General features: G+C 35.7%; 1 protein-coding gene across 4 annotated transcripts in view; it reads left to right on the forward strand.

The window, feature by feature from the left end:
• TDRD7 (tudor domain containing 7) overlaps nt 1–25,422 on the forward strand; it is a 120,388-nt gene that overhangs the window by 63,524 nt on the left and 31,442 nt on the right. For all 4 annotated transcript variants that reach the window (XM_074203432.1, XM_074203431.1, XM_074203433.1 and 1 more), the window contains 6 exons: nt 3,310–3,962; nt 5,795–5,981; nt 18,255–18,366; nt 19,876–20,078; nt 22,919–23,053; nt 25,052–25,138. In XM_074203432.1, the coding sequence (XP_074059533.1) occupies nt 3,310–3,962; nt 5,795–5,981; nt 18,255–18,366; nt 19,876–20,078; nt 22,919–23,053; nt 25,052–25,138 (1,377 nt within the window). The remainder of the gene's footprint in view (nt 1–3,309; nt 3,963–5,794; nt 5,982–18,254; nt 18,367–19,875; nt 20,079–22,918; nt 23,054–25,051; nt 25,139–25,422) is intronic.

The following is a 25,422-nucleotide window of genomic DNA, read 5'->3' on the forward strand; positions in this document are numbered from 1 at the left end:
GAATGAATGAATGAATAAATGAATAAATAAAACTTATAGTAGGGGACCTAAAATATATCAAAATAACTAGAATATGAGAGTTTTTAAATGACACCGATTATTTTTAGTTTTAATAGATTTGGGTGCCTCTGAAGTTCTTAAAGATCCCAGCACAACAGAATAGTATCATTCAGCAGACATTTAGCAGATTGTGTGCCAAGATTACTTAGATTTAATGCCTTTAAAAGAATTATCTTTGTCTTTGATTACTATGATCAAACTGTACAAGTCTTCCGGAGATGTGTAATTGGTTAGGACTTCACTCTCATCTTGATAATAGTCTAAATTCACCTAAGAATGGTAAATATTGGCTTTTTTCCAGGTTTCAAGAACATCTGAGAAATCTGAGATCATAGATTTACAGCTGGAAGATACCTTTAATAAAGTCTAGCTCACTCATGGTTTAGATTAGGAAACACAGAGAGGTAAAGTCACAAGTAGTAGCAACAGAGCTGGGATGGGAACTAAGGGGCCTCTGACTCCATCACCAGCACTTTTCCCACTATATCACAGACCAATCTCCAAAGGAGTGAACTTTCCCTTCAGTGTCACCAGACTGAAAAAGAGAACCATCTCATGGCTGTCAGAAATTAGAAACCTGATCTGAAGAGAAATTGTCTAATAAAAGCCATATGAAATGACTGGCTTCAAATATTTTGGCTGTAAAATAGTCAAAATTATGAACTTGCAGAGTAATAAACATTTTCTGGAAAATTAAATATATGTGTGTGAGTATACATATCTGTATACAGACACATATGTATGTATGTGCATACATTTATACACATACATAGCTATATTTTTAATTGAGAAAGAACATGTTTTAGACAAAGTCAGGCCATGGGTCTGGATGGGCATCAAAGAAGAAAGGATCTTAATGCCTCAACATCAATTCTGATCTCCCATCAACCTTTTCTGATCACTGCCACTACTTATATTTGTTTTCTTTCTACTTCTGGTTGCCATTCTGTTTTCTTGTCTTTTTGGTCACCTGTTCTCTACTTCTCGTTTTTAGCAAAGAAAAGTTAGCATTTTTTAAGAGCTCTCACCAAAGGGGCAGCTAAATGGTACAGTGGTTAGAGTACCAACCCTGAGTCAGGAGGACCTGAGTTCAAATCCAGCCCCAGACACTTAATACTTACTAACTGTATGACCTTGGGCAAGTCACTTAACTCCATGGTCCCCCAAAACTAAAAAAGCCAATTAGAATACTCAATTAGAATATATATATATATATATATATATATATATATGCCAATTAGAATACCCAAATACCACTTGAAAAACCAATTTTCCTACTAAAAACAAAAGCAAAAAAACAATTTTCCAGAATAGTTTTTGAGATTTGGCAGTTGTCTTATATTATTTTGTTGTTAGTTACATTAAAGGAATATGCCAAACCACAAAACAGGGACTCTAAAATGAGAGTCTGATTCCAGATTATAAAAATGTTTATTGTCTGAGAAAAGCTTACAAAAGAAGACTCAAAAGGAACAACAGAGAGAGAGTTCTCAAATGTTTAAAAGAGGAGTGAGAAAAGGGTGAGATGATATAGTTTCTAAAAGCCCTTGGGTGGGGAGCAGGGAATTAAGGGAAAAGACATCTATAAATATGATGAGCTAGGGAATAAGGTATTTGGAAAGTCCCAAGTCTGCAGCTGCTGCTGTAGGCTGCTCTTGAGCTGTTCATCTAGTGTTCACTCGGGAAGGATCACTTGGTATGTCAAAGCCACCCTGGTCTTCAGAAATCTTTGAGTGATTGGTTGGTTGTGCTGCTCCCTTGCAAAAAAAGGGAAGCTTCAACACATTTTAAAAGCTATTTATAATCATTACAGGACTGATGTCCACAGTTGAATTGAGACTATATACAATCAAAGGCTATTTCCTCTCACTTTGTTGCTCAGAAATGTTTTGGATGCTTGAGGATGCTAAGAGGCTAACTTGGAGTAACTGAGATTCTACTATACTTTGTATCTAAGATTTATATTGAGTTCTGATGAATTTAAAAAGAAATAGAGGACTTTAAATCCCATGCCACAAAAAAAAATTCATGATAATAATTTAGGAGAAGAGTTTCAATTAATTGCTCTTTTGTTTTTTCATATCTCCTTTATTTTCAAATTCTTCTAACCTTTCCATTCCCAAAAAAATAGTCTCTATAAACAAAGAACCATAAAGGGGAGAGGAAAAGGTCAGCAAAACCAGCTAACATATTTCAACTGAGCTGTGGAGTTTGATGGTGTTTCAAACCCATAGTGCCCATCTTTTTAAAAAGGAGGGACCCTTTGGCACATCTATGCTGTCTTCTTGAGGCCAAACTTGATCATCATTACAAGACATTCTGTTGAGATTTTCTTCTTTGTATCAATTTACATAGCTTATACATGTTCCTCTGTATTTTTCATTTGCCTATGCTGTAGTAATAATTTGATTGCATGTGCATTCCAAAAATTGTCTAAGTATTGCCCAGTTGATTGGCCATCTACTTCTCCCACCCTTCCCTAATTCTTTGCTTTTACCAAAGGTACTACCATAAATATTTTGGTGGATATGGAATTTCTGTCTTTGACTTCCTTGAAGTAGTTAGTGACAGCTAGGTGGTACAATAAATAGTCTCCCTCATACATTCCTTATATATGCAAAATGCATCTAAGGTGGTTTTTTGGGGAAAGACAATGGTAGCTAGGGGACCAAGAAAGACAAGTAACTCAGAATTCTATGAGGCAGAGGTGAGGAGAGCATGCATTCCAAGGATAGGTGACAGATAAGCACTGATATTATTATCCCCATTTTATTATTGGGGAAATTGAGGCAGAAAGATTAAGTGACTTGCCCAGGTTCACACAGTTAAGTGACTGAGACCACATTTGAACTCAGGTCTTCATGACTCCAGGTCCAACACTATCCACTATATAACCTAGTTCCCTCTAAAAGGTGAATCTAACTGGATCATAGAGTATGTGAAGAGGATTGGTGGATAATAAGACTGGATAGGTGGTAAGTTATGATAGCTAATGCATCATATTTATCTCATGTCAAATAGGTACAGGTACCTTATCTTTGTAGATTTAAAAATGTCTAGGTCTTTAAAATAAATATTTGATCACCTAGTCAAAAGGCCATGTACAAGATACTTGAGGCTCTAGCAACATAGGATAATTACGGCTAAATTTGTACATTTCTTGAATAAGTTGAAAATTATAAATAAAATGAAATTCAGATTATTAATAATAATTGGAAAATATCATTTGCTTTATTTTATTTTTTAAAGGTAGAAAAACCTTACAGCGGTAGTCAGCAGGATGTGCTTATTTATCCAGCTAAGAGAAGACAACTTTTGAAAAGTGAAACAGACAATGAAAAAACACTTCTATCCCAGACACTGGTTCCAAAACAAGTACCTCTTTCAAAAGAATTTTCAGAAGTTAGGCCAGCTTCTATTAATGATGACTTTAAGCAGAAGGTTGCAGAACTGTTAGTAAAATATTCAAGTGGTCTTTGGGCAAATGCGCTTCCCAAAGCATTTGAAGATATGTACAAATTAAAATTTCCTGAGGATGCATTGAAAAATCTTGACTTGTTGTCTGATGTGTGCACTGTAGACCACATTTCTGACAATCCTCAAAAGGCCATTATTTATGCAAAACTACCAAAATGTACTGATGGGAATCTGAATAATACAAAGCAAAAAGTTAAAGATGATGACATCACATCCATGGTTGAACAAGAATATATGCAGATAGAAGAAGAAGAAGAAGAAGAAGAAGAAGAAGAAGAAGAAGAAGAAGAAGAAGAAGAAGAAGAAGAAGAAAGCCCCAGCTTTTCCACAGAAGAAATAATCGTTCCTCCTTTAATCATCCCAACTGAGCCATCACCATCAGTTTTGGTAGTTGAACTGAACAACACAAATGAAGTTGTCATCAGGTAAGTATTGCTTTATAACACATTACAGTTGTTTCTCTTGTGTAAAATGTTAAAATTTGTACCTGAAGCTTTTTGGCCATGAGCAGCTGTTCTTGACTAGGGTAATATAACAGGTTCCATGAAGCCTTTGATTCCAGTAAATCCAAAAACATTAATTTTTGCTCTACAAACTCAAGTAGTAGTCTATAGGACCCTTCCTTTTAGAACTGGAAAGAGGGGTAATATTTAGTGTCTGAAAATGGTGGTCTGTGAGCTAATCTCTCAAAGCATTAATGTTTCCTTGACCTGAAGGGCATATGACTGAGCTAAGTCTCACAAGTGACAGTACCAGGACCAAAGGACAAGTCCAGTGTCCTTTTTTATTAGATTCTGCTATCTCTTCAGTAGACTTTATCCTACATCATAATGCATACTAGACTGGGAAAGACATATGGTATAGAATTTAAATTATTCTTACTGTATTTTTGTTCTCGAGGAAGTTTGTTTCTTTCTCTTTTTTTTGAGATTTTTTTCAAGGCAATGGGGTTAAGTGGCTTGCCCAAGGCCACACAGCTAGGTAATTAGTAAGTGTATGAGGTCGGATTTGAACCCAGGTATTCCTGACTCCAAGGCCAGTGCTCTATTCACTGCATCACCTAGCCACCCCGAAGAAGTTTGTTTCTAACAAAGAAGGAAGAAAATTCTATAAAGGAAGTTACAGTAAATTGTACAAAGTGTTTTTGATTTTGAGAAGTCACTATTACCTCTACAAATGTAGGAAATTCATAGTAACTGCCAGAAAGATGATCCCTTTGGGGGCAGCTAAGACGTGCAATGGATAGAGCACTGGCCCTTGGAGTCAGGAGGACCTGAGTTCAAATTCGGATTCAGATGCTTAATCCTTTCTTAGCTAGGTGACCTTGGACAAGTTACTTAACCCCATTTCCTTGCAAAAATCAAAAATAAAGAATACAAAATAAAAATATGGTCCCTGGCAGAGTGATAGAAATACATGCAACAGGGTAACTATAATCTTTCTACTGAAACTGGGAAAATAGTGAGATTTGAGAGAAACCATTCTAAATTAGGCAATGAAAAATCAAATATTGATGTCAGGAATTTCATTTTACAGACATTGCTCAGAATATAAATCATCTCTGAATCAAGGCTACTAATCTTTAACTTTTGTTGTAATTTTTTTATACTGGATCAGTAAGTAGGGGCTTAATAGTAAATACTATGTATGTTTTGTTTTTTTAATTTTGTTTTCTTTTGGTAAGATTGAATGGTTTTCAAAATGAACTTTCTTTTGACCAGCTTGCATGTGGTCCTTGGATTCTCCAGATTTTCACTGGGCTCCTTCTACCTGCACATATGAATAATCACTTCCATCAGCCATAGTTCAAATCTGAAAGTGATGTTTAGTCAGAAAATGTCTAACATTCTTGGCATGTCATGAATTCTGAATCAATAAGCCTGATGCCTTGGAAGCACACTTTGGTGTTGCTGAAGGAGAGTGACTTTATCACTGGGAAAGTCTCCAGGGAAGAAACTGAATGACCATTATTTGTCATAATTTGGGTATAGATTAAGAACCAAATGTCCTCTGAAGTCACAACTCTCTAGAGTTCTTTTTGTTCTGTATGGTAGTTTATTTGCATTTTACTGGTGTTAAGATAACTCCTTATTAAGACAGTGCTGTCTTCCCAGGTTTTTTGATTGTTGGTGCTGGAAGGAATGAAGTGAGAATCAAAAAAAAGCCCTTGAAATTCAGAAAGTACTGTAAAAATGAACAGCTAGCATGTATTCTCCAGATTATTTCATTTGCTCCTTTTTTCCTGTGACTAATGCAGGTATGTAGGCAAAGACTATTCTGCTGCTCAAGAATTAATGGAGGATGAAATGAAAGACTATTATAGTAAAAATCCTAATATGACATCAGTACAATCTGTGTGTGTTGGACAGTTGGTTGCTGTAAATGCAGAGGAAGATGCTTGGCTGCGTGCACAGATCATTTCAGTCGAAGATAATAAAATAAAGGCAAGTAATATTCTTAACACAAAAGGATTTTTAATGTACATTTTAATGCAAATATTGGTTCGTGACCTTTGAGATATATATATATATATATATATATATATAATTTTTTGGTATATTTTTTAAAATTATTTCAATCACTCTCATATCTTAATTCTTAGACATAACCCTTTGCAAGCGTGAATTTGGAACTAGATCTGTGACTTAATTGATTTAGGGTGATTGTACATATGGTGTTTTGGCAGTAAGCAAAGGATTATAGATTGAGACCTGGGAACAGGCTAGTTTAGATCACAGCTTCTTCTGAATATCCTTTGAACATGGCAAACAGATAAAATTTTACAGAAAGGATTTTGTATTAAAGGGTAGCCTTCTTGATCTTTCTCATTGCATACTATCCTACTTTTGTTTTAAATTGTCTTTGGAGGGGAAAATTCCCTATAGAGTCAGCTCAGGACAGTTTCACTGTGTGCTGATTTAAATCACTGACACACCTCCTCTCTACTAAGTCAGGATTCCTAATGATTAACTCTGGCTGCTTTAAGTATTGAGGTGGGAATGGCTACCAATCTGCAAACCATTCTGCTTTTCCCTGCACAAAGACAGACAACAGTCTTGGTTGACAACAGCTAGTGAATTCATTTCACTATTATCTATTTATCAATCACTAATCTCTGTTTCCTACCCCAATTCTCAATTCGACCCTTTGATTCCCAGGATTTTTTTTAAATTATCCCTTATAATAAATAAGCTTGGTCAAAAAAAGGTGTATATTTCTTTCTGCATCTTTAGTTCATCAACTCTCTGCTTTCATTGCATTCCAAAAGTTTTGGTATGTTGTCTCTGTAATTTTCTTTGATGAAATAATTATTTCTATGATTTGTTCTTTGACTCATAAACTCTTGCATTCAATGTCCATTTTCATTTCAATTTCTTCATATTTATAGTTGTTAATAATTTTTTATTTTTAATATTTGATCTTTCACATGAAAAAATAGAGCAATCACATGGTAATTTTTATAAAGTTGTTATGCATGTCTTAGAAAAATGGATACTTATTTTTTAACCCATTTAGCAATCACTAGAGATCTATTATATTTAGAAATAGGGATCAGATCTGTGATTTCACAGGTATTAGAAGTTTCCAGGTTCTATCAATGCAGATCAACACCTTCTCTGAAACTTCCAGTCCAGAGAGTTGCCTAGAGGCCTGGAAAAGTTCAGTACTTTGCCCTGGTTGACACAGCAAGGATGTGTCAGGAACAGAATTTGAACCTAGGCCTTCCGAACTCCAAGGCCTGCTTTCTGTCCACTATGCCATACTGTCTCTCAATTACTTTTAATTTGTCCAAAATTCTACACAGGTCTTTTCTTTTCTTGCTTAACATTTTGTTAGATCTGTCTTTGAAAGGGTACACGAGGTCTCCAATTCTTATAATTTTACTGTCCATTTTCCTCTCATTTGATGAACTTTTCCTTAGATAACAATATTTATTTGGCCTTTATTTGGGCAGCTAGATGGCGCAGTGAGTAGAGTGATGGCTCTGAAGTCAGGAGGACCTCAAATTCAAATGTAGCCTCAGACACTTAATAACACATTGTCCTGGGCAAGTCACTTCACCCTGACTGTCTTGCTTCCAGGGCCATCTCCAGTTGTCCTGATTCATATCTGGCCCCTGGACCCAGATGACTCTGGAGGAGAAATTGAGGCTGGTGACTTAGCACAGCCCCCCCTCACTCCAGTCTAATTTATGTGCATGTCTTGACATCACCTCCCTGATGTCCTGGCCTTCTTTGAAAAGAACAAGCAAACATCATCTTTTGATATATTTATGTTATTTCATTGTTTCTGGTGCCTTTAAATACCTAAGTCTTTTTCAAACATGTTTGTTTTTCCTCTCTAACCCCTCTTTTTTGTGTCCACCTAAAGCAGAGTAAATTCTGTTTCATTTCCTCATTTTAACTTGAGGGAATCTGAGTTTCAAATACATCCCTAAGTAAACAACTTATGTCAAATTTTACCTTCTAATCTATTCTTTTCCCCCTTCCTTCTTTTTCATGGATAAGTTTATACTATTCACATTCCTAGTTGATGATTGTCAAAACATATCCTTTTATTCTTTTTCATCCCTTTGCAACTCTCATTACCTTTTTTATTCTTTTTTTTTTTGGTTTTTGCAAGACAATGGGGGGAGGTTTAAGTGACTTGCCTAAGGTCACACAGCCAGGTAATTAAGTGACTGGGGTCAAATTTGAATTCAGGTCCTCCTGACCCCAGAGCCAATGCTTTATCTATCCACCTAGCTGCTTTCTCCTTAACTTTAAAGAACATGATTAAAGAGAAAGATTGATTGTTGTCATCATTAAAGCTCTATAATTGAAATGATCTGCTTCTACCCTACTGCTCTCATTTTTCCCCCCTCACCCATCCTGATTTACCTTTCCTTTCTTTGCTTCTAATCCCTCCCTTTACAATCTCTATTCTTTGAAGTTTGTTTCTCTTAGTACAGATATTTGCTCCCATATTCATCTCTGCTGCTCCTACCCATTTACTGAGTTAAACATAATGCTATATCAAATTGTACGTGTGTTTTCTTAACTGTTTTGTATGACTCACATAAGAGTAGGTTCATGTGATAGTCACTTCTCCCCTAACCTTTCCTCCATGTTTGTATATTCTTCTCCCCCATGTCCCAATTATGAAAAATAGAACATTCCTTCTCCTTCCTCATTTCTTCCTGATTATATTCCTTTTTTCTTAAGACCATCAGAAAGGTATAAAACCACCCTGCAGGCCTTCTATTTTTCTTATTTACCTCCCTCGGGGACCCTTGAAGACAATAAGGTCTGAAGGGACACTTGTCTCTTCCACCTCTGTAGAATGCAGGCAGTTTCATTATTATTTAGCACTTTTTCATAGCTCAATTCTATTTACCTATCTAGGTTTCTTTTGACTCCTCTGTTTGCATTTCAGAATATTCTCCTCAGCTCTGGTCTCTCTGGTCTTTCTTATGAGGAATGCTTGAAAGTTCTCTATTCCATTAAAAGACCCATTTCACCCCATCCACTCTCTCTTTTCTCTTTTTGGAATACTGTATTCTAAGATTTTCTCATCATTATAATAGTTGTTTCTAAGTATTTATATTATCCTGACTTTGATCCCTTGATACTTGAACTTTTTCTTCCTAGTTACTTGAAATATTTTTATTCTTTATCCTGAAAGTTCTAGATTTTGACTTAACAGGTGGTTTTTTCAGTTTGCTATTAACTTCCTGACTCTTCCTGCTAGAGTCTATAGAGTCTTTCTAGTTGCACTAGTTTATGATAGTTTCTGGGAAGTTTTCATTTGTGATTTAATGAAGTGTGGTATCCAAATTTTTTTTATTTGGATATAATTTTTGAATAGCCTAATAGTTCACAAATTATTTATACTAGACCTATTTTCTAGGTCATTTGTGTTTGATAAAGATACCTTATATTTTCTTCAGTCTTTTGATTGTGTTCTAACATTTATTGTTGTATCCTAGAATCACTTGAAATTTTTTCATTTATTTCTTATTTTTAAAAAATCAATCACTTGGATAAGTTGTGCCATCTTCCATTGAAAGCTTTTATTCTTTTAATACCTTCTTGGGGGACTCACAGTTTTTTTAACCTCTTGTTTCATTTCTTCTAGATAGTTTTTTAGTTCTTAATGGCCAAAACCATTTTTTTTCTCTGGGGCTCAACTTGAAGTAGTTGTAACTGTTTTTAGTGTACTTCCTAACCTTTTTCATTGTTTATTTCTTTATCCTATTCAGTATCTTTTTGTTTACTCATTTTAATTTTCAGTTCCTTTGTCCAAGGCCAAATTCCATGCCTTCCTATACTATTGAGCTGAAGTATTCAACCCTTGTTTGATCCTCTTGACCTGGTTTCATGCCACTGACTTTCACCTCTGCTAGTACCTCTGTACTCAGGGTGGTGCTGGATTTCAGGTCCCCCTGTATCATCTGAGTTTGGAGTGCTGTGATCTTCAGGACCTTCTGGAGCATCCCAGTCAATTTAATATGAACTTGTACAGACACTTGTTCAGAGTCCTGTCTGAATCTTGTCAGAGTGGTTAGAGCTTCAGGTTCTGACTTCAGGGCTTCTCTCTCCAAACATTCTAGACTTGTTGGCCATCCCTGCACAATAAAGAGCCTGCTGGTTTCAGTATTCTCTGAATGACTTAGATTGCTATAGGCTTCTGACTCCCTTGGACAGGCTCACTCAAAAGACTGCTCATCCCCACATCCACAGTCAGAATGCTGCAGGTTTCCAGGTTATTTGGCTTCTCTTTCTCCTCACTCCAGGCTTTCTGATGCCCTTGGAGCACCACTGGTCCAAACACTGACAGACTTCTGATTTGTTTACCTGGATTCACACTGATTTTCCTTATACAGTAGTCTTTTAAGCTTCTGGCTATCTTTTTTATGCAGTGAGCTGTGCTTCCTGTAGTTTATGTTTAGAATTTTTTTATCATTATTGATTGATTCTATTTTTAGATCTTTACTGGGAATACACATGAGAGAATTACCTACCATCCTTAACAGAAGTTTTGATTCTGGTATTCTTAGGACACTGTCAAAATTCCTTTCAAGTAGCCTTCAATGTTCACATTATGTCTTTTCACTACTTTTTCTCCAGCTATCCTCTCCTACACATTAAAAAAAAAAATTCTCTGCCATATAGAATGCTAACATTATTTTTGTTTCTGATAACACTTCCTAAGTACAAACAACTCTGAATCATGGGCCATTTAAATAAGTCCTTGCTCCTAAATTTTCTAACTTTTGCCTTAGTTCTGGTGTCTTACAATAGAGCTGAACATAGAAAACAAGTTCCCTGATTGTTTGGCCATTTTTTTTTCTTATGAAAACACTTAGCTATTTAGGAGGGAGGAATGAAGGAAAGAAGGATGAATTTGCTATGTGCCAAGCAATGCTAAGTATTTACAATTGCCTCATTTTATTCTTACAACAATCCTGGGAGGTAGGTGCTATTATTATCACCACTTTACAAATGATGGAGCTAAGGCAGATAGATATTAAGTCCAGGATCAGAAACAGGATTTGAACAAAGGTCTTCCTAATTCCAACACACTTTCCTGTGCCACCTGAACTATTAGGCTGAATCTAGAAAACTATAGCTTATTTTGCTAGATCTACTCTTTTGTAGAGAAAGCTTTGTGGTTTCTGTAGTCCCGTCTGGAGAAAGATCACTTAAACACTATAATGATAGTATATCTGCTTTTAGAACTTAGATCTTGATTGTCCGTTATATTGGAAGGGAATATTTGTTCAGGCAACTAAAAGCATCAAATGGCTAACTCAGCTACTTCAAAATTTATTAGCAAGGGGAATCTTTAAACCAGCTAGGTTCCCATATCAGCCTACTATGAGAAACATTCCTATAGTACTTTTACATATCAAGATTCTATCATGGACACTCTATATTATTTTTTTTTTTTGGTGATCTTATCAGCTCCAAAACATTCACTAATCTCTATGTAGATGATTCTCAGAGTACTTTACCCAGCCATAACTTCTAGTCTTAACTTCTCTAATTCCTTATTTGACATCTCAGATTGGATGTCCCATAAACATCTTAAACTCAATTTCATATTTCTCCCTTCAAAGCCTCTCCTTTTCCTCTCTAGAGTATAATCATTCTCTCAGTCCCTCAGCCCTACAACCTAAGCATCATCCTTAGCTTCTTACTCTCACCCCCATCCAAACAGTTGCCAAATCCTCTTGATTGTTCCTTTGCAATATCTCTCATATGCCTCCTCCTTTCCTCTAAGACTGTCCCAACCCTGGTATAGGCCCTCATCTTCTCATATTTAAATTGTTGCAATAACCTGTTGATTGAACCACCTGTCCCAAGTCTCTCCCCACTCCAGTCCATCCTTCACACATATATCAAAGTGGTCATCCTGAAATGCAGGTCTTGACCCATGTCTTACCACACACATATGCACATGCCATTACTGTTCCTCATTACCTCCATGATCAAATATAAAGCCCTTTGTTGAGTTTTTTAAAACTCTTCTTAATCTGTTCCTTTCCTACCTTCTTTACAGTCTTCTTCCACCTTGCTTTTCTCCAACTATTCAGTGATTCAGTGACACAAGATAGTCCATGTCCTAATTCTCTACATTCTAACTGGTTGTCTTCTCATATCTCTCCCTGTCTTCCTTTAGGTCCTAGCTAAATTCTTACCTTTTGCAAGAAACTTTTTCTCTTCTCCTTCATGTTCACGTCTTCCCATTGCAATTGTCTCCAGTTTCTTCCTACACATCTTACTTATTTACAAGTGTTTGCATGTTGTCTTCCCCATTAGGCCATAAGTTCTTTGAGAACCAAAAGGTTTTTGTTCCTTTTTGTACATTTTTGGTGCTTAGCACTGAATGTTGTGCTTATAAATAATAGAGGCTTAATGTTTATTTCCTTTCTTGCTTCATCTGTCCTTATATCAAGCCCCTAAATCTCTCTCTCTTTACCTTTCACCTACTGATTCTAACCACTGAGGCCAATCAGAACCAAGTCTTTCTTACACTTGTTGGGAGTTAACATCTCCAGGCTAAGAAAATTTATTTTTTTCACTTTATCCATGCGTTATATGGTTTATAGTCCTCTGATCATACTCATGATTCTTTTTTGGAAAATCTGAGTTCTTTTCTGTCCTTTTCCTAAAAAGAGCAAAGAACATTGTGTACCCTGTTCAGTCTGACCAGGATAACATGCAGTGGAACAATCACTGCCCTCAAATGTACTTCAGTACTATGCTTCCTTTAATGCAACTTACGGGGATAGCATTTGCTTTTTTGATTTCCATGTCCTAACTTTTTACTGATGTTAACCTAACTATCCCCTGTTTTTTCTGGATTGTTGTTTAGCCACACCTATCTTAGAACTTATTTTCATTTGTCCCTGTTTTATTTCATCTTACTAGATTTGGTTTATAGTTTAATGTAATATTTTTTGAATCCTGACCATTATTTAGCAAGTTAGCTCTCCCTCCCAATATATCATCTACAACTTTCATAAGCAGATCTATAACTTCATCCAAGCCATTGGTATACGATGCTAAGGGCAGATCCTTCAGATACTTCACTAGAGAACAAATCAATTTAAGATTGACCTGTTAGTGACTACTCTTAGGGTATGCCCATTCAACCAAGTCCAAATCTGCCAGATGATACTATCATCTAATTTTTTAATGGAATTAAATACTACCCTCTTAGTAATAGATGTACTATCCTTCTGATAAACTCTGTGGAGTTCTCATTTTTCATTTAGCAGCTTCTGTATTCCCCATCATTTTAATCAAACCAGTCTTGGTGTTTGCAAGTCTTCTGATCCAGATAAGCAATTGCATGCTGTATATCAGATCTCTGAAAGCTGTCCTCTCCTTTTCTGCTCCACTGTTGCCAACTGTGTGTTGGCTCAATTTCCCCTCCAAGTTAGCAACAAACTGTTCCTGCCCAGAGAGACATTCTTTCTAATCTTTTGACATTAATTCTTCTAGTATTCATTTTGCCTTGGGGCCAACACATTGGTTGAATATGAATATTTAGCTAGAGAGGATGAGTCTGTGATCAGTCCAGCATACTACACCACACATTGCCTACCTCACTCTCACATCCTGTCTATCTTTTCTTCTTACAATAACATAGTCTAATAGATGCCAATGTTTGCCACGAAAGTGCATCCAAGAGGTTTTATTGCCTTTAGGTAAATGGAAGATAGTATTTGTGATGAGATGATGAGAGATGAGCAAGTTTTCAGTAGAAGGGACCATTGCTATTGCTGTTTCCAACTCTATTCCTCCCAAGGACTCTCTGCTATGTCTGGTAATCTGAGCTTACTCTAGCATTAAAGTCACCCAGAATTATAAACTTGTCCTCTTTTGGTACATTAATGTTAAGGTTCTCCAGGTCTTCATAAAATTTTTCTTTAGCTTCATCAGTATTCATCTTGGTAGGATTATAGGCTTAGAGGGATGTTGGACTCTTGACTCAGTAAGAAGGCAGATGAAATTCAATTTTATGCAGACAATAACAAACCAAAATGCCTTTATGATGCCTTGAAAGCTATTTATGGACCATAGACATCTCATCTACTTGATGCTAATGGATCCACATTGATTAACAATAGGAACTTGATCCTAGAGAAATGAACTGAACACTTCCATAGTGTTCTTAACAGACCATCATCCTTAATGCAGAAGCCACTGACCACTTACCTCAACTTGAAGTCAATCAGTCCCTAACTGAAATTCTAACTGAAAAATAGGTTTTGAATGCCATTAGGCTCCTTTCAAGTGACAAAGCACCTGATGCTGAGATCTACAAGGTGGGAGGTTCCATTGCTCATGAGATTTTCCATGTTATATGGCATAAAGAGAATTCAAGGCTTTCTCCACTGTCCATCTCTACAAAGGTAAAGGGAATAGATTGTCCTGTGGCAATCACAGGGGTATTTCTCTTTTAGTCATTGCTGGTAAGATCTTGCCAGAGTCCTTCTCAATAGACTGATTCTTCACCTGGAAGTTGATCACCTTCCTGAGAGCCAATGTGGCTTCAGAAAGGGTTGAGGAACAGTGGATATGATGTTTGCTGCCCAGCAACTCCAGGAAAGATGATGCCAGAAACAGAATAGAGGTCTGTGTACAACATTTGTAGATCTGACCAAGGCCTTTGATACCATCAGTCATGAGGGTTTATGCAAAATTATGTCAAAATTTGGTTGCCCAGAGAAGTTCATCAGTATTGTACATCAGTTTCATGAGGCATGCACACCTGGTTTCTGAATAGTAGACAATGCTCTCAAGATTTCCCAGTCAGTAATGGAGTAAAACAAGGTTATGTCCTTGCTCCCATACTTTTTTAGCATGATGTTTTCAACCATGTTATCAAACGCTTTCACTGAGGATATACATGGCCTCAATGTCAGCTACTGCATTGATGGCAAATTCTTCAACTTAAAACAAGCCAAGATCAAAGTGGAGGGAGTGTTGGTGCATGATCTTCTGTTTGCATATGACCGTGCTTTCAATGCAACCTATGAAGCTTGAAATGCAACAAAGTATGGATCAATTCTCTGCTGCTTTTACTAATTTTGGTCTAACACTTAACACCAAGAAAGCACAGATGCTCCATCAGCCAGCACAATACCATCCACATGTGGAACCATCCATTAAAGCAAATGGAGAAGTTTTGAGTACTGTGGACAAGTTCACTTCATTGGCAGTGTCCTTTCCAAGGAGGTGCGTGTTGATAATGAGATTGACATGTGCATTGCCAGAGCTAGCTTAATATTTGGGAGACTCCAAAAGAAAGTATGGGAGAGAAGCAGTATTAATCTTACTATCCAACTGAAGGTCTACAGAGCCATTGTGTGACCTTATCAGTATATGCCTGTGAAACTGCACAGTCTACCAGCACCATGTCGGGAAACTGAATGGCTTCCATTTAAATTGTCTTAGGAAGATTCTGAAGATCACCTGGCAGAAGATACCAGACACTGAGGTCCTTTCCCAAGCTAAACTGCCTAGCATCCCAACATTACTGCGGAGAGTGTAGTTATGATGAGTTAGACATGTTGTTAGAATGCCAGACATATGCTTGCCAAAAAACTATTTTATGGAGAGCTCACACAGGGAAAGCACTCACAAGGAGGTCAGAAGAAGTGATAACAAGGCACTCTGAAGGTCTCTCTGAAGAACTTTAGACTTCATTGTACAGCAGTGGGAGACACTGGTACAGGACCACCCAGCACAGCATGCCCTCCTTAGTGAAGGGTCTGAACTCTATGAGGAAAGCAGAATTGAAGCAGCTCAATCACAATCATAAGTTTAGAGAACCCTCCCCAGGTGTTTACATGGACTATTTGTGCCCAACCTGTAGTGGAGCATTCTGAGCTCCTCTTGGTCTGATCAGCCTCAGTCAGACCCACTGTAATTTGTCTCAAACATAACAATGTCATTTTCTGTTTTTTCAATAACGAAGTACAAGAACCAATTATCTCATACACATCTCTCCACCTTGGCTCCAAGTATCTTACAGGAGGCTTTGTCAAATGTGTTGCTGAGGGGCGGCTAGGTGGCACTGTGGATAGAGCACAGGCCCTGGAATCAGAGTACCTGAGTTCAAATTCGGCCTCAGACACTTAATAATTATAATAATTACCTAGCTGTGTGGCCTTGGGCAAGACTGACCCATGACCTCTTTCCTATATTTTAAACCATCACCCAGAAATTCAAATTCCATCTTCAAACAACCATTTTTAAAAACAAATAATTAACTTCCCAGATTTTTCTTTTTTATGAATCTTTTCCTCTCTTATAGGTTCAAGCAATAGGAGATTCTAGGTATTTAAATTATACATATTATTTCCACTCAGTCGTGATAGGATATTTTCCACTCAGTAAGCAAAAAATTTAGTTATCTAATTAGATATCCCCCATCTTTTTATCTCCTTGTCAGTGCTCTCTATCTCTCCAGACTTTACTTCCAACCTCAAAACTTTGCCTCTGGCAAAGTGTACTAGCACAGTGAATAAGACTTCTACTTCACCCTTTCCTGTCCACCATCATGCCATATCACCAAATTCATACCTTCCCCTTCAATCTTTCTTATTTCCATTGCTTGTTCTGAAAACAGTGATCAAATCAAGGTGATGATTCTTGAAAAGGACTATTCAAGGGACAGCTAGGTACTGCAGTGGATAGAATACCAGCCTTGGAGTCAGTAGGACTGAGTTCAAATTTGACCTCAGACACTTAATAATTACCTAGCTTGTTTGATTTTGGGTAGGTCACTTAATCCCACTGCCTTGAAAAAAACAAAAAAAAAGAAAAGGACCAGTTAAATGATAACTCTGTGACTTCTCTGGTCAAAACACCCCTCCCTGCCCAAATGTCCATATGTATTATTTATGTTGTCTTTCTCTATTAGAATAAATGCTACTTTATATAGACAGGACATAGAAAGGAGCAGAATATAATGGTATAATATAGTAAAAAGATGGAGTCAATGGATGATAAAGGAAACTACTGGGAGGAAGGGAAAGGAATTGAAGAAAAAGCTAAGAAATTTCACATAAGAGTCAAGAAAAAGCTTTTTCAATGGAGTGGAAAGGGGGGAAGGCAAGGGGGAATGAGTGAGCTTTCATTCTCATCAGAAATGGTTCAGAGAGGAAATAACATATACACTTAATAGGTTGAGGCGTCTGTCTTACCATGGAGAAAAATGAAAAGAAAGGGATGGGATAAGGGGGAATGGGGGGAGGGAAGGGGGATAGGTGATAGAAGAGAGGGGAAGATCGAGGGAGAGGATACTCAGATTCCGCACGCTTTTGGACAGGGCCACAATGAAAGGAGAGAGAAACTAGAATAAATGAGAGTGGGGAGGAATAGAGTGGAGGTACAGGTAGTAAAAGCAACTGTGGGAAAAATATTGGAATCTGAACACAGACTAAAGTACATTGTTGGGGGTTTTTTCTCCCTACTTGGGGGGGAGGGGGGTTTATATTTACTTTTATAACACATTCAGTTTCAATCAATGTATGGCATGGAAACAATGTAAAGACTATCAGACAGCCTTCTGTCGGGGCAGGGGGGGAATGTAAAATTCAAAACCTTACAAAAAATGATAGGTAGAAACTACTATTGTATATAATTGGAAAACAAATAAAATGTTAATGAAAGATAAAAAAAAGAATATATGCTATTTGAGGGCAGAAAATATCTTTTTGCTTTTATATTCTCCATGCTTAGCTTATTGCCTAGTATACAAAAAGTATGTGATGTTTTTACATCCATTAATTCTTTTTTCTATACTTCAAGAGCCGCTTGGCTTTTTGTCCCCATTTGTCCCCATCAGAGAATCCTGACTGACTAGGAGCAAAAGAGGATATCAGGGAATCAGAACTCAAAGAAGGAAGACTGAGGCTAGGAGAAAGGGATAAAGGGACATTGAAGTTAAATCAAAAGTAATGGTCAGATTCCCATCCATAGTATGCTTATATAACGTGATTACACTGAATTATTCTGAAGGATATTAGAAACCAAATAATCTCATTCACAAAGTAAAATTTTCCTAGAATATTCTAGTTCTGGTGCCATATTTTAACAGTTAATTAAAGAATAAAATGTGAATTGGAAATAAGATGAGTCCTACATTATTATATGTTTTTAAAAAATAGTAATAAAAAGTTTAGTCTAAATATTTTGTTTCACTCTCCTCATTAGGTGTGCTATGTTGACTATGGTTTCAGTGAAACTATAGAAAAGACCAAAGTATACAAACTAAACCCAAAGTTCTGTTTGCTCTCCTTCCAAGCAGCAAAATGTAAATTAGCAGGTAAGTAAACTTTTAAAAGTAATAAAAATGTAATATTCTTAAAGGCACCATGGATATAACAATATCGATGCGTTTTATACATATATGTACACACATACATATATGCATATATATATATTTATTATATATAATATATATGTATATGTATTAAATGACCTAGCTCCAAAGTTCTTGAAGAAGTGTTTGTCCAGTTACAGGGAGAAGTAGATAGCAAAGCTATAATAGTTGTAAACTTCAATCCTAGATAAGTCTAACAAAAATTTAACTAATAAAGGAATTAAGGAACTGGATAGAATTTTGTAATTGTTATGACATCTCTAGTAATTACTGAATGAGAACAGAAAAGAGTTTCCATATATTTTCCAGCTATATGTGGTATCTTTACAAAAATACCACCTTTATTTCATTGAAAAGTAATAGATCTTTAACAGAACATCAAAAAACACTCATAACATTGAAAGGTGAGTGAACTTGCATTTGGGCCTAGTGGTCTCTTGGATTATTCTCAGCTAGGACTTCTATTACCATTTTCCTGAGATTCTAGTTTATTTCTGAGAGTATAGTTGACTTAAAAAATAATTGAAATGAAAAGATAATGTGTCATACAGGTCAGTGATCACTCCCTATATACACTGAGTAGTTGTAGAACTACCACATAGCTTTTTTTAAGAGTTTATGACACTTTCAAACATTGTATTTTACCCATTTGTGGACACAATTTCTTTGCTTGTCTATTTTCCTCATTAAGGAAGTTACTTGTTAGCCAGCTGAGTGGTGAAGCCCAAATTGGGACAGGAGTTCTCATTAGGAGCACTTTAAATAGTATTACAAGTTGAGTGTACAAATTAACTCATAGAATCTTTGTATTTAGAACTAAAAGAGAGCTTGTCTACTTCAAATCTTTCATTTTTCAGATTAGGAAAAAGGTTCAGAGAAAGGGGGAAGTGATTTATCCAAGGTCACTTGAATATTAATTAGTGTAATCAGTATTAAAATCCTTAATTCTTAATTAAATTAAAATTCTTAATAAATGTGTGTATTTGTGTGTGTGTGTGTGTGTGTGTGTGTGTGTGTGTGTGTAAGTGTGTTGTACTAAAGGTGAAGAGAGCATTCCTCATTTTGATAAATGGGTTGGGAAGAGAGCATTCCTCATTTTGATAAATGGGTTGGGAATAAAGGATATGACTGGTGCAGAGGGATAGAATTAAGAGGGAGGAAATGTGACCATTGATGGTTGTGACACATTTAACTTATTTGAGTAGTTATTTATATGACAACTAAGGAAAAAGCTGCTTCTCTCTGTGTCTTTGTTAATCAAATCTTTCTCTTTGTCTTGGAACTTTTTCTCTGGGTAAATACATTGTAGCATATTTTTGTACAAAACTTTAATAAGAAATATAGGTGAAAACATGGACACAAGTTGATTTAAAATTTAAGAATTTTACAGTGAAATTGTCATTGGTTGAGCTGGGAAATAAATACTAAAAATAGTATTCAATTGTTTTTCAGGATTAGAAGTGTTTAATGATGACCCCAGTTTAGTAAAGGTGGTTGAATCTCTAGCCTGTGGGAAGATATTTGCTGTAGAAATCTTGGAAAAAGCTGAGATTCCTCTTGTGGTCTTGTATGATACATCAGGAGAGGATGATATCAATATCAATGCCACCTGCCTAAAAGCACTATGTGACAAAACACTGGAGGTGCACCTTCAGGTACTGTGATGATTGCCATTGGCTTTATGAACTGTATATGACATCATTACAAGAGAAAGTTGAGGTACTTTAGACCAAGTGTTAACATGAATTGATTTTTTTTTATATCTTAATTGCAAAATCCCATGAACAAAAAGAATTTTTTTAGTATATTGCTATTTGGAAGAAGTGAAATACAATTTATCATTATGATTGAAATCAAATTTTAAATTCAAAAGCCTTTTTAAAAATAGCTTAAATTTAAACTACTTTGAAAAATGGAATATAACTATAAGGATAGAAAGAATGCTTTCCAATGCAAATTTTCAAACATAAACTATTTTTTTTAGATTTTTTTTCTTTTTCTTCTTTTTTTCTGGGCAATGGGGTTAAGTGGCTTGCCCAAGGCCACACGGCTAGGTAATTATTAAGTGTCTGAGGTCGGATTTGAACCCAGGTACTCCTGACTCCAGGGACTGTGCTCTATCCACTGCGCTACCTAGCCACCCCATAAACTATTTTTATCATAAATTCTACTACATTTATCTTAGTTTACCATGTGATCTATAAAGAAATGGAGATAGCACTGAAAATGCTTCACAGTTTCTTAAGATGAAAATTAGAGGGGGCGGCTAGGTGGCACAGTGGATAGAGCACCGGCCCTGGAGTCTGGAGTACCTGAATTTCAACTCAGCCTCAGACACTTAATAATTACCTAGCCGTGTGACCTTGGGCAAGCCACTTAACCCCATATGCCTTTCAAAAAAAAACCTTTAAAAAAGATGAAAATTAGAAAAGCAGCTGGACCATACAAAATATATATGTATATGTGTATATGAATTCATTTATATATCTATCTATAGCTATACAGACATACAGAAATACAGTCTATGGAAGTATTGGTTCTCAAGAGATCTGTAATAGAGGAAGTTAAAGAACAAAGGATAAAAACACCTATTATATTCCCTCCCAAAAAAGTGATTGTAAGGTCATGAATTACCATTTACTCACATATACCTACTTTCTCATTTCTGAAGTATGAGTTTATGAAGTATGAAGTATGTTATTTCACATTTAGAAGGTATTTGAAAAGGTAAACACATACAGATCACATCTTCACAATTGCATCATAGAAAGGTGCATTGAACACAGTGAATTCATACTATGTTTATTGTTTATCAGCTGTTAAAAATGTATTTAACTCCTCTGGCATGATGGTCAGAGCACTGTTCAGGGAAGTACAAGGTTCAAGTTTCCACTTAAACACTTAGGTGCTTTCTAAACCCAGAGCAGGCCATTTAACCTCAACCTTATTTTCCTCATCTGTGAAATGAAGATAATAATCTCTCTCCTGAGTTTGTTTTGAGAATACATGAGATTTCATATTGAGAGGGAGATATATATATATAGAGAGAGAGAGAAATCTAGGTAGTCTTGTGACATATATATGTATATGGACATATATACAAATATATTAATCCATAAATGTATGCATGTATTGTTTTTCAAACTTTAAAGCAATTAAAGCCTTTTTTGCCAGAGATGTTTTTTTCCCCACTCCAAAATGAGAACAGAACAAACCAAAAAGGAAAGAAAAAAAGATTATTAACAAATAAGAAGAAAGAAATGGTGGGGAGGAGGGGTGGTGGAGATTAAACAAAAAGAATGATCTTGTTCAATAATCCTTTATCAATCACAGGTGAGATATGAAACAGAGAAAATTGCTCACCAAAAGTGTTTGCCACAGTCTAGATAATTATGTTTGTTAGCATCTAAGTAGCATAATGGGTAAAGTCAGCAAGATAGGAGTTCTCATAGGTGTATATCCCTGGGCATGGTATTGAATCTCTAAATGAGAATATTAAAAGCACTTACCTCCCAAGGTAGTTGTGAGGATCAAATAGGATATTTGTACAAGTGTTTTGTAAAAGTGCTATATAAATACTAGCTATGTTGTTGTTGTCATATGGTATTATATTGATTGAATCAAGATCAAGGATACTATAAAACTTCTTTAACATCATCTACAATTTCTTAAAAGAGTTCATAAAGAACATTGATTGTCCAGATGAAAATGCAGTTAGATGGACAGTCTATCCTAGACAGATTTTTGTGTTTCCATAGTGATTTAGGCTAAAAAAATTGAATAAGAAGAAAAGAACCAACTTCCTTTTGGAAAATACATAATACTTTCAGTAATCTCAGACTGTTCCCTGAAACAGAAAGTCATCTTTCTTTTCTCCCCAAATACTGATATTCTTCCAGTGATGCTGTTATGGCTTGAAATCATGGAACACCATGAATTAGAATTGCAGGTGATCCAAAGGGCAATGAAGACCATTAGTATATCACCAAAGATGACTTGAGTGCAAGTAGTATAAAATGTCCAGGAAATAGATGATTGAAAAAGGTGGTGTGCTAGTCATGTGGCAAGAGATGGGCATGACAGATAGCCTATGGTCTGCACCACATACTAATAAATATAATCAGCATTTTGAATTCTTTATGGAAGATTTGTGAGAAGACATGGATGAAAGTTGTACAGGATTGAATATGTGGATAGATTCTAGTCTCTAGTGTCAGTAAGATCCCAGGTCCTTTGAAATATGAAGAGTTTGTCAATTTATCTGAAAGTTTCAGAACATAAAATAACTAAATATTAGTATTTTCTGGAAGGAAACAGATAAAAAAAGAAAGAAAAGCAATAGTCTCTAGAATACTCTGAGAAAAGTGAGGGCACATCCCCCCTTTTAAAACATTTTAGAATGGTTGGATTATAGATATTAATGTATATTTAATGGATGACATGATATTTGAATATTTAATTCTATTAACTCAGGGTTTGTTTTTGTTTCTTGCAGGCTGATGCCATGTATACAAGTGTGAAAGTGACCAATATTTGCTCTGATGGAACTCTCTTCTGCCAGGTTCCTTGTAAGGGTCTGTCCAAACTCAATGACATTTTGCATAAATTAGAAGACTACTTCCATTGTAAGGTGAATATACACAGTATCTTTGAAAATATCAATATGAAGGAGATATACCATTAAAATCTTGAAATTTTGTTCTCAGTCCCAAAGATATAGTTGTGTGTAAGTTTTCACTAAATTTTCTATAAGTTTCCTTTGGGGGGGGGCAGTTAGGTGCTGCACTGAATAAAGCACCAGCTCTGGAGTGGAGGACCTCAGTTCAAATGCTAACTCAGACACCCGATACTCACACTAGCTGTGTGACTTTGGGCAAGTCACTTATCCTATTTCCTACAGTAGCCAAAAAATAAAATGAGTTTCAATTGAAGATATAGACGTTGTGAAATAGTTATAGTTAATTGGTTAATCCACAAAGCATTTATTTTGTTTTCTCGGAGGCCCCTAGGTTAAGTGGGAGAGGTGTTAATGACACAAAAGATGCAACTTCTTAATACAATCAAATAAACTTGTTATCTACCCACCAAGAACAAGGAAGACTCTAAAATGTAGTAAGATAAAGCTCATGGTCTGTAACTTTTCTTTGAAGGGGGGAATACAAAAACCTTTCTTCTAGCTCCTTTGAGACCTCCAAAACTTTGACACTCTGTTAGGTATAGTTCTTATTCAGATTAAAGTGTAGGGTTAAGCACCCATTATTATAACACTGTCTGAATCCGTGTTTGTATTTTTAATGATAGCATTATGGCATTTTATAAGGTTTGCAACTCACTTAAATACATATGTTCTCTCAATTTCTATTTTCTGCAACATGTAGATACATGAGTCAGAATGAAGATTTTCTAGTAATGATTGTAATAGTAATAACACTAGAAGGCTATTCACATTTGGAATAACTCTAAATCTGGCTTTCCCTTTTGCTTATTGACTTGGATTCTGGGACCAGATAGAATAAGTCTAAGATTTATATCTTATACCAAACTTTCATATATTTGAAGATAGTTAGAATATACCAGTCAGGTGGTTTCTACTCCAGCAAAAACGTTACTGTTCTCTATAACAAATAGCATGGCTTCTAATCCTCCTACCAGTCTAAATTCTTCTGAACATTTCTCTGGTTTAGGGCTTTCCTAACTTTATTTAGTGTGATGGACATCATTTGGAAGTCTGGAAAAACCTATGGACCTCATTTCAGAATAATGTTTTTAAATACATAAAATGCATAAAATTACAAAAGTTAAGAAATATAAAGTTGTAAATTGTTTCCCCTTCTAAATTCCAAAGCTCTCCTAAAACCCCTCCTCCATAGACTCCTTGGGGTTCTATGTATCTTTAGGGTTAAAAACCCCTTCTTGTCAACATTTTTCTTTAAAAAACAGTTAGATTCAAATATAATGCCTCAATTTCAGCTGTTGTCTGATCAGGAAAGAGCATAGCACAGCACGGTACCTAGCATATAAGTAGACACATGATAAATTTCATTGTTTTTTACACAGTGTTCATGCCAGTGCAACCCACAATTATAACTTTAACCCAGTTCAATGAAACTCTAGGTCTTTTTCACATTGTTTTTAATGTCCTCCTATATTTGTGATGTTATTTTTTTTAATTCAAGTATAGAATTTAAAATTTTCTAATTAAAAAGAGACAACAACATGGAGCAGGTAGAATTCTAATCCCGGAGTCAGGAAATCCTGAGTTCAGATCCTGCCTCAGATATTTGCTCAGATAACCTTTCTGTGTTTCAGTATCCTCATGTGAAAAATTAGGATAGCAATAATAATTGTTATGAGGGATGACCTTAAGAACCTTTTGCAAGCTTTACAGCACTTTATAAATGTGAGTTTTAAGTAATATATCATAATTGGCCCATTGTTCTATCAAGACCACAAAAATATATGCACAACTATCCCTTCTGTCTTTGATATATCTAATTCAAATACCTCACATGAAAGAAGGATTAATAGGTAACATGCTGATATTCCATTTATTAATTTGTATATTGATGCTGTGATTGACATATTTTTATTGGGTATTAAAATTGAAATTATATATTTTGTTTTACAGAACATGACATCTGAGTACTTTGTTTCATTACCTTTCTGTGGGAAAATATGCTTGTTTCATTGCAAAGGAAAATGGTCCCGGGTGGAGGTAAAATTAGATTGTTTTATTTGCTAGATTCTCTTTGATTCACAATTGAATTTGAGTTTATTCAGTATAACAAAAGTTTCAAGTAAATTAAATCTTATTTGGCATGACTGTAAAGGTGAAATTAGTCTAATTTCATGAAATTGATGAGTATGGCATAATTCCATTTAATATGAATATGTACCAAAAGTTTAAATCTTATTACAATGGTTATATGCAGGTAGTCTCCAACTTAAAGTATTCTAAAAGTTCATTAATAAATCACTTATATGAAATAAGAAGTACTT

This window comes from Macrotis lagotis, chromosome X, assembly GCF_037893015.1.
Source record: "Macrotis lagotis isolate mMagLag1 chromosome X, bilby.v1.9.chrom.fasta, whole genome shotgun sequence".
NCBI lineage: Eukaryota > Metazoa > Chordata > Mammalia > Peramelemorphia > Peramelidae > Macrotis > Macrotis lagotis.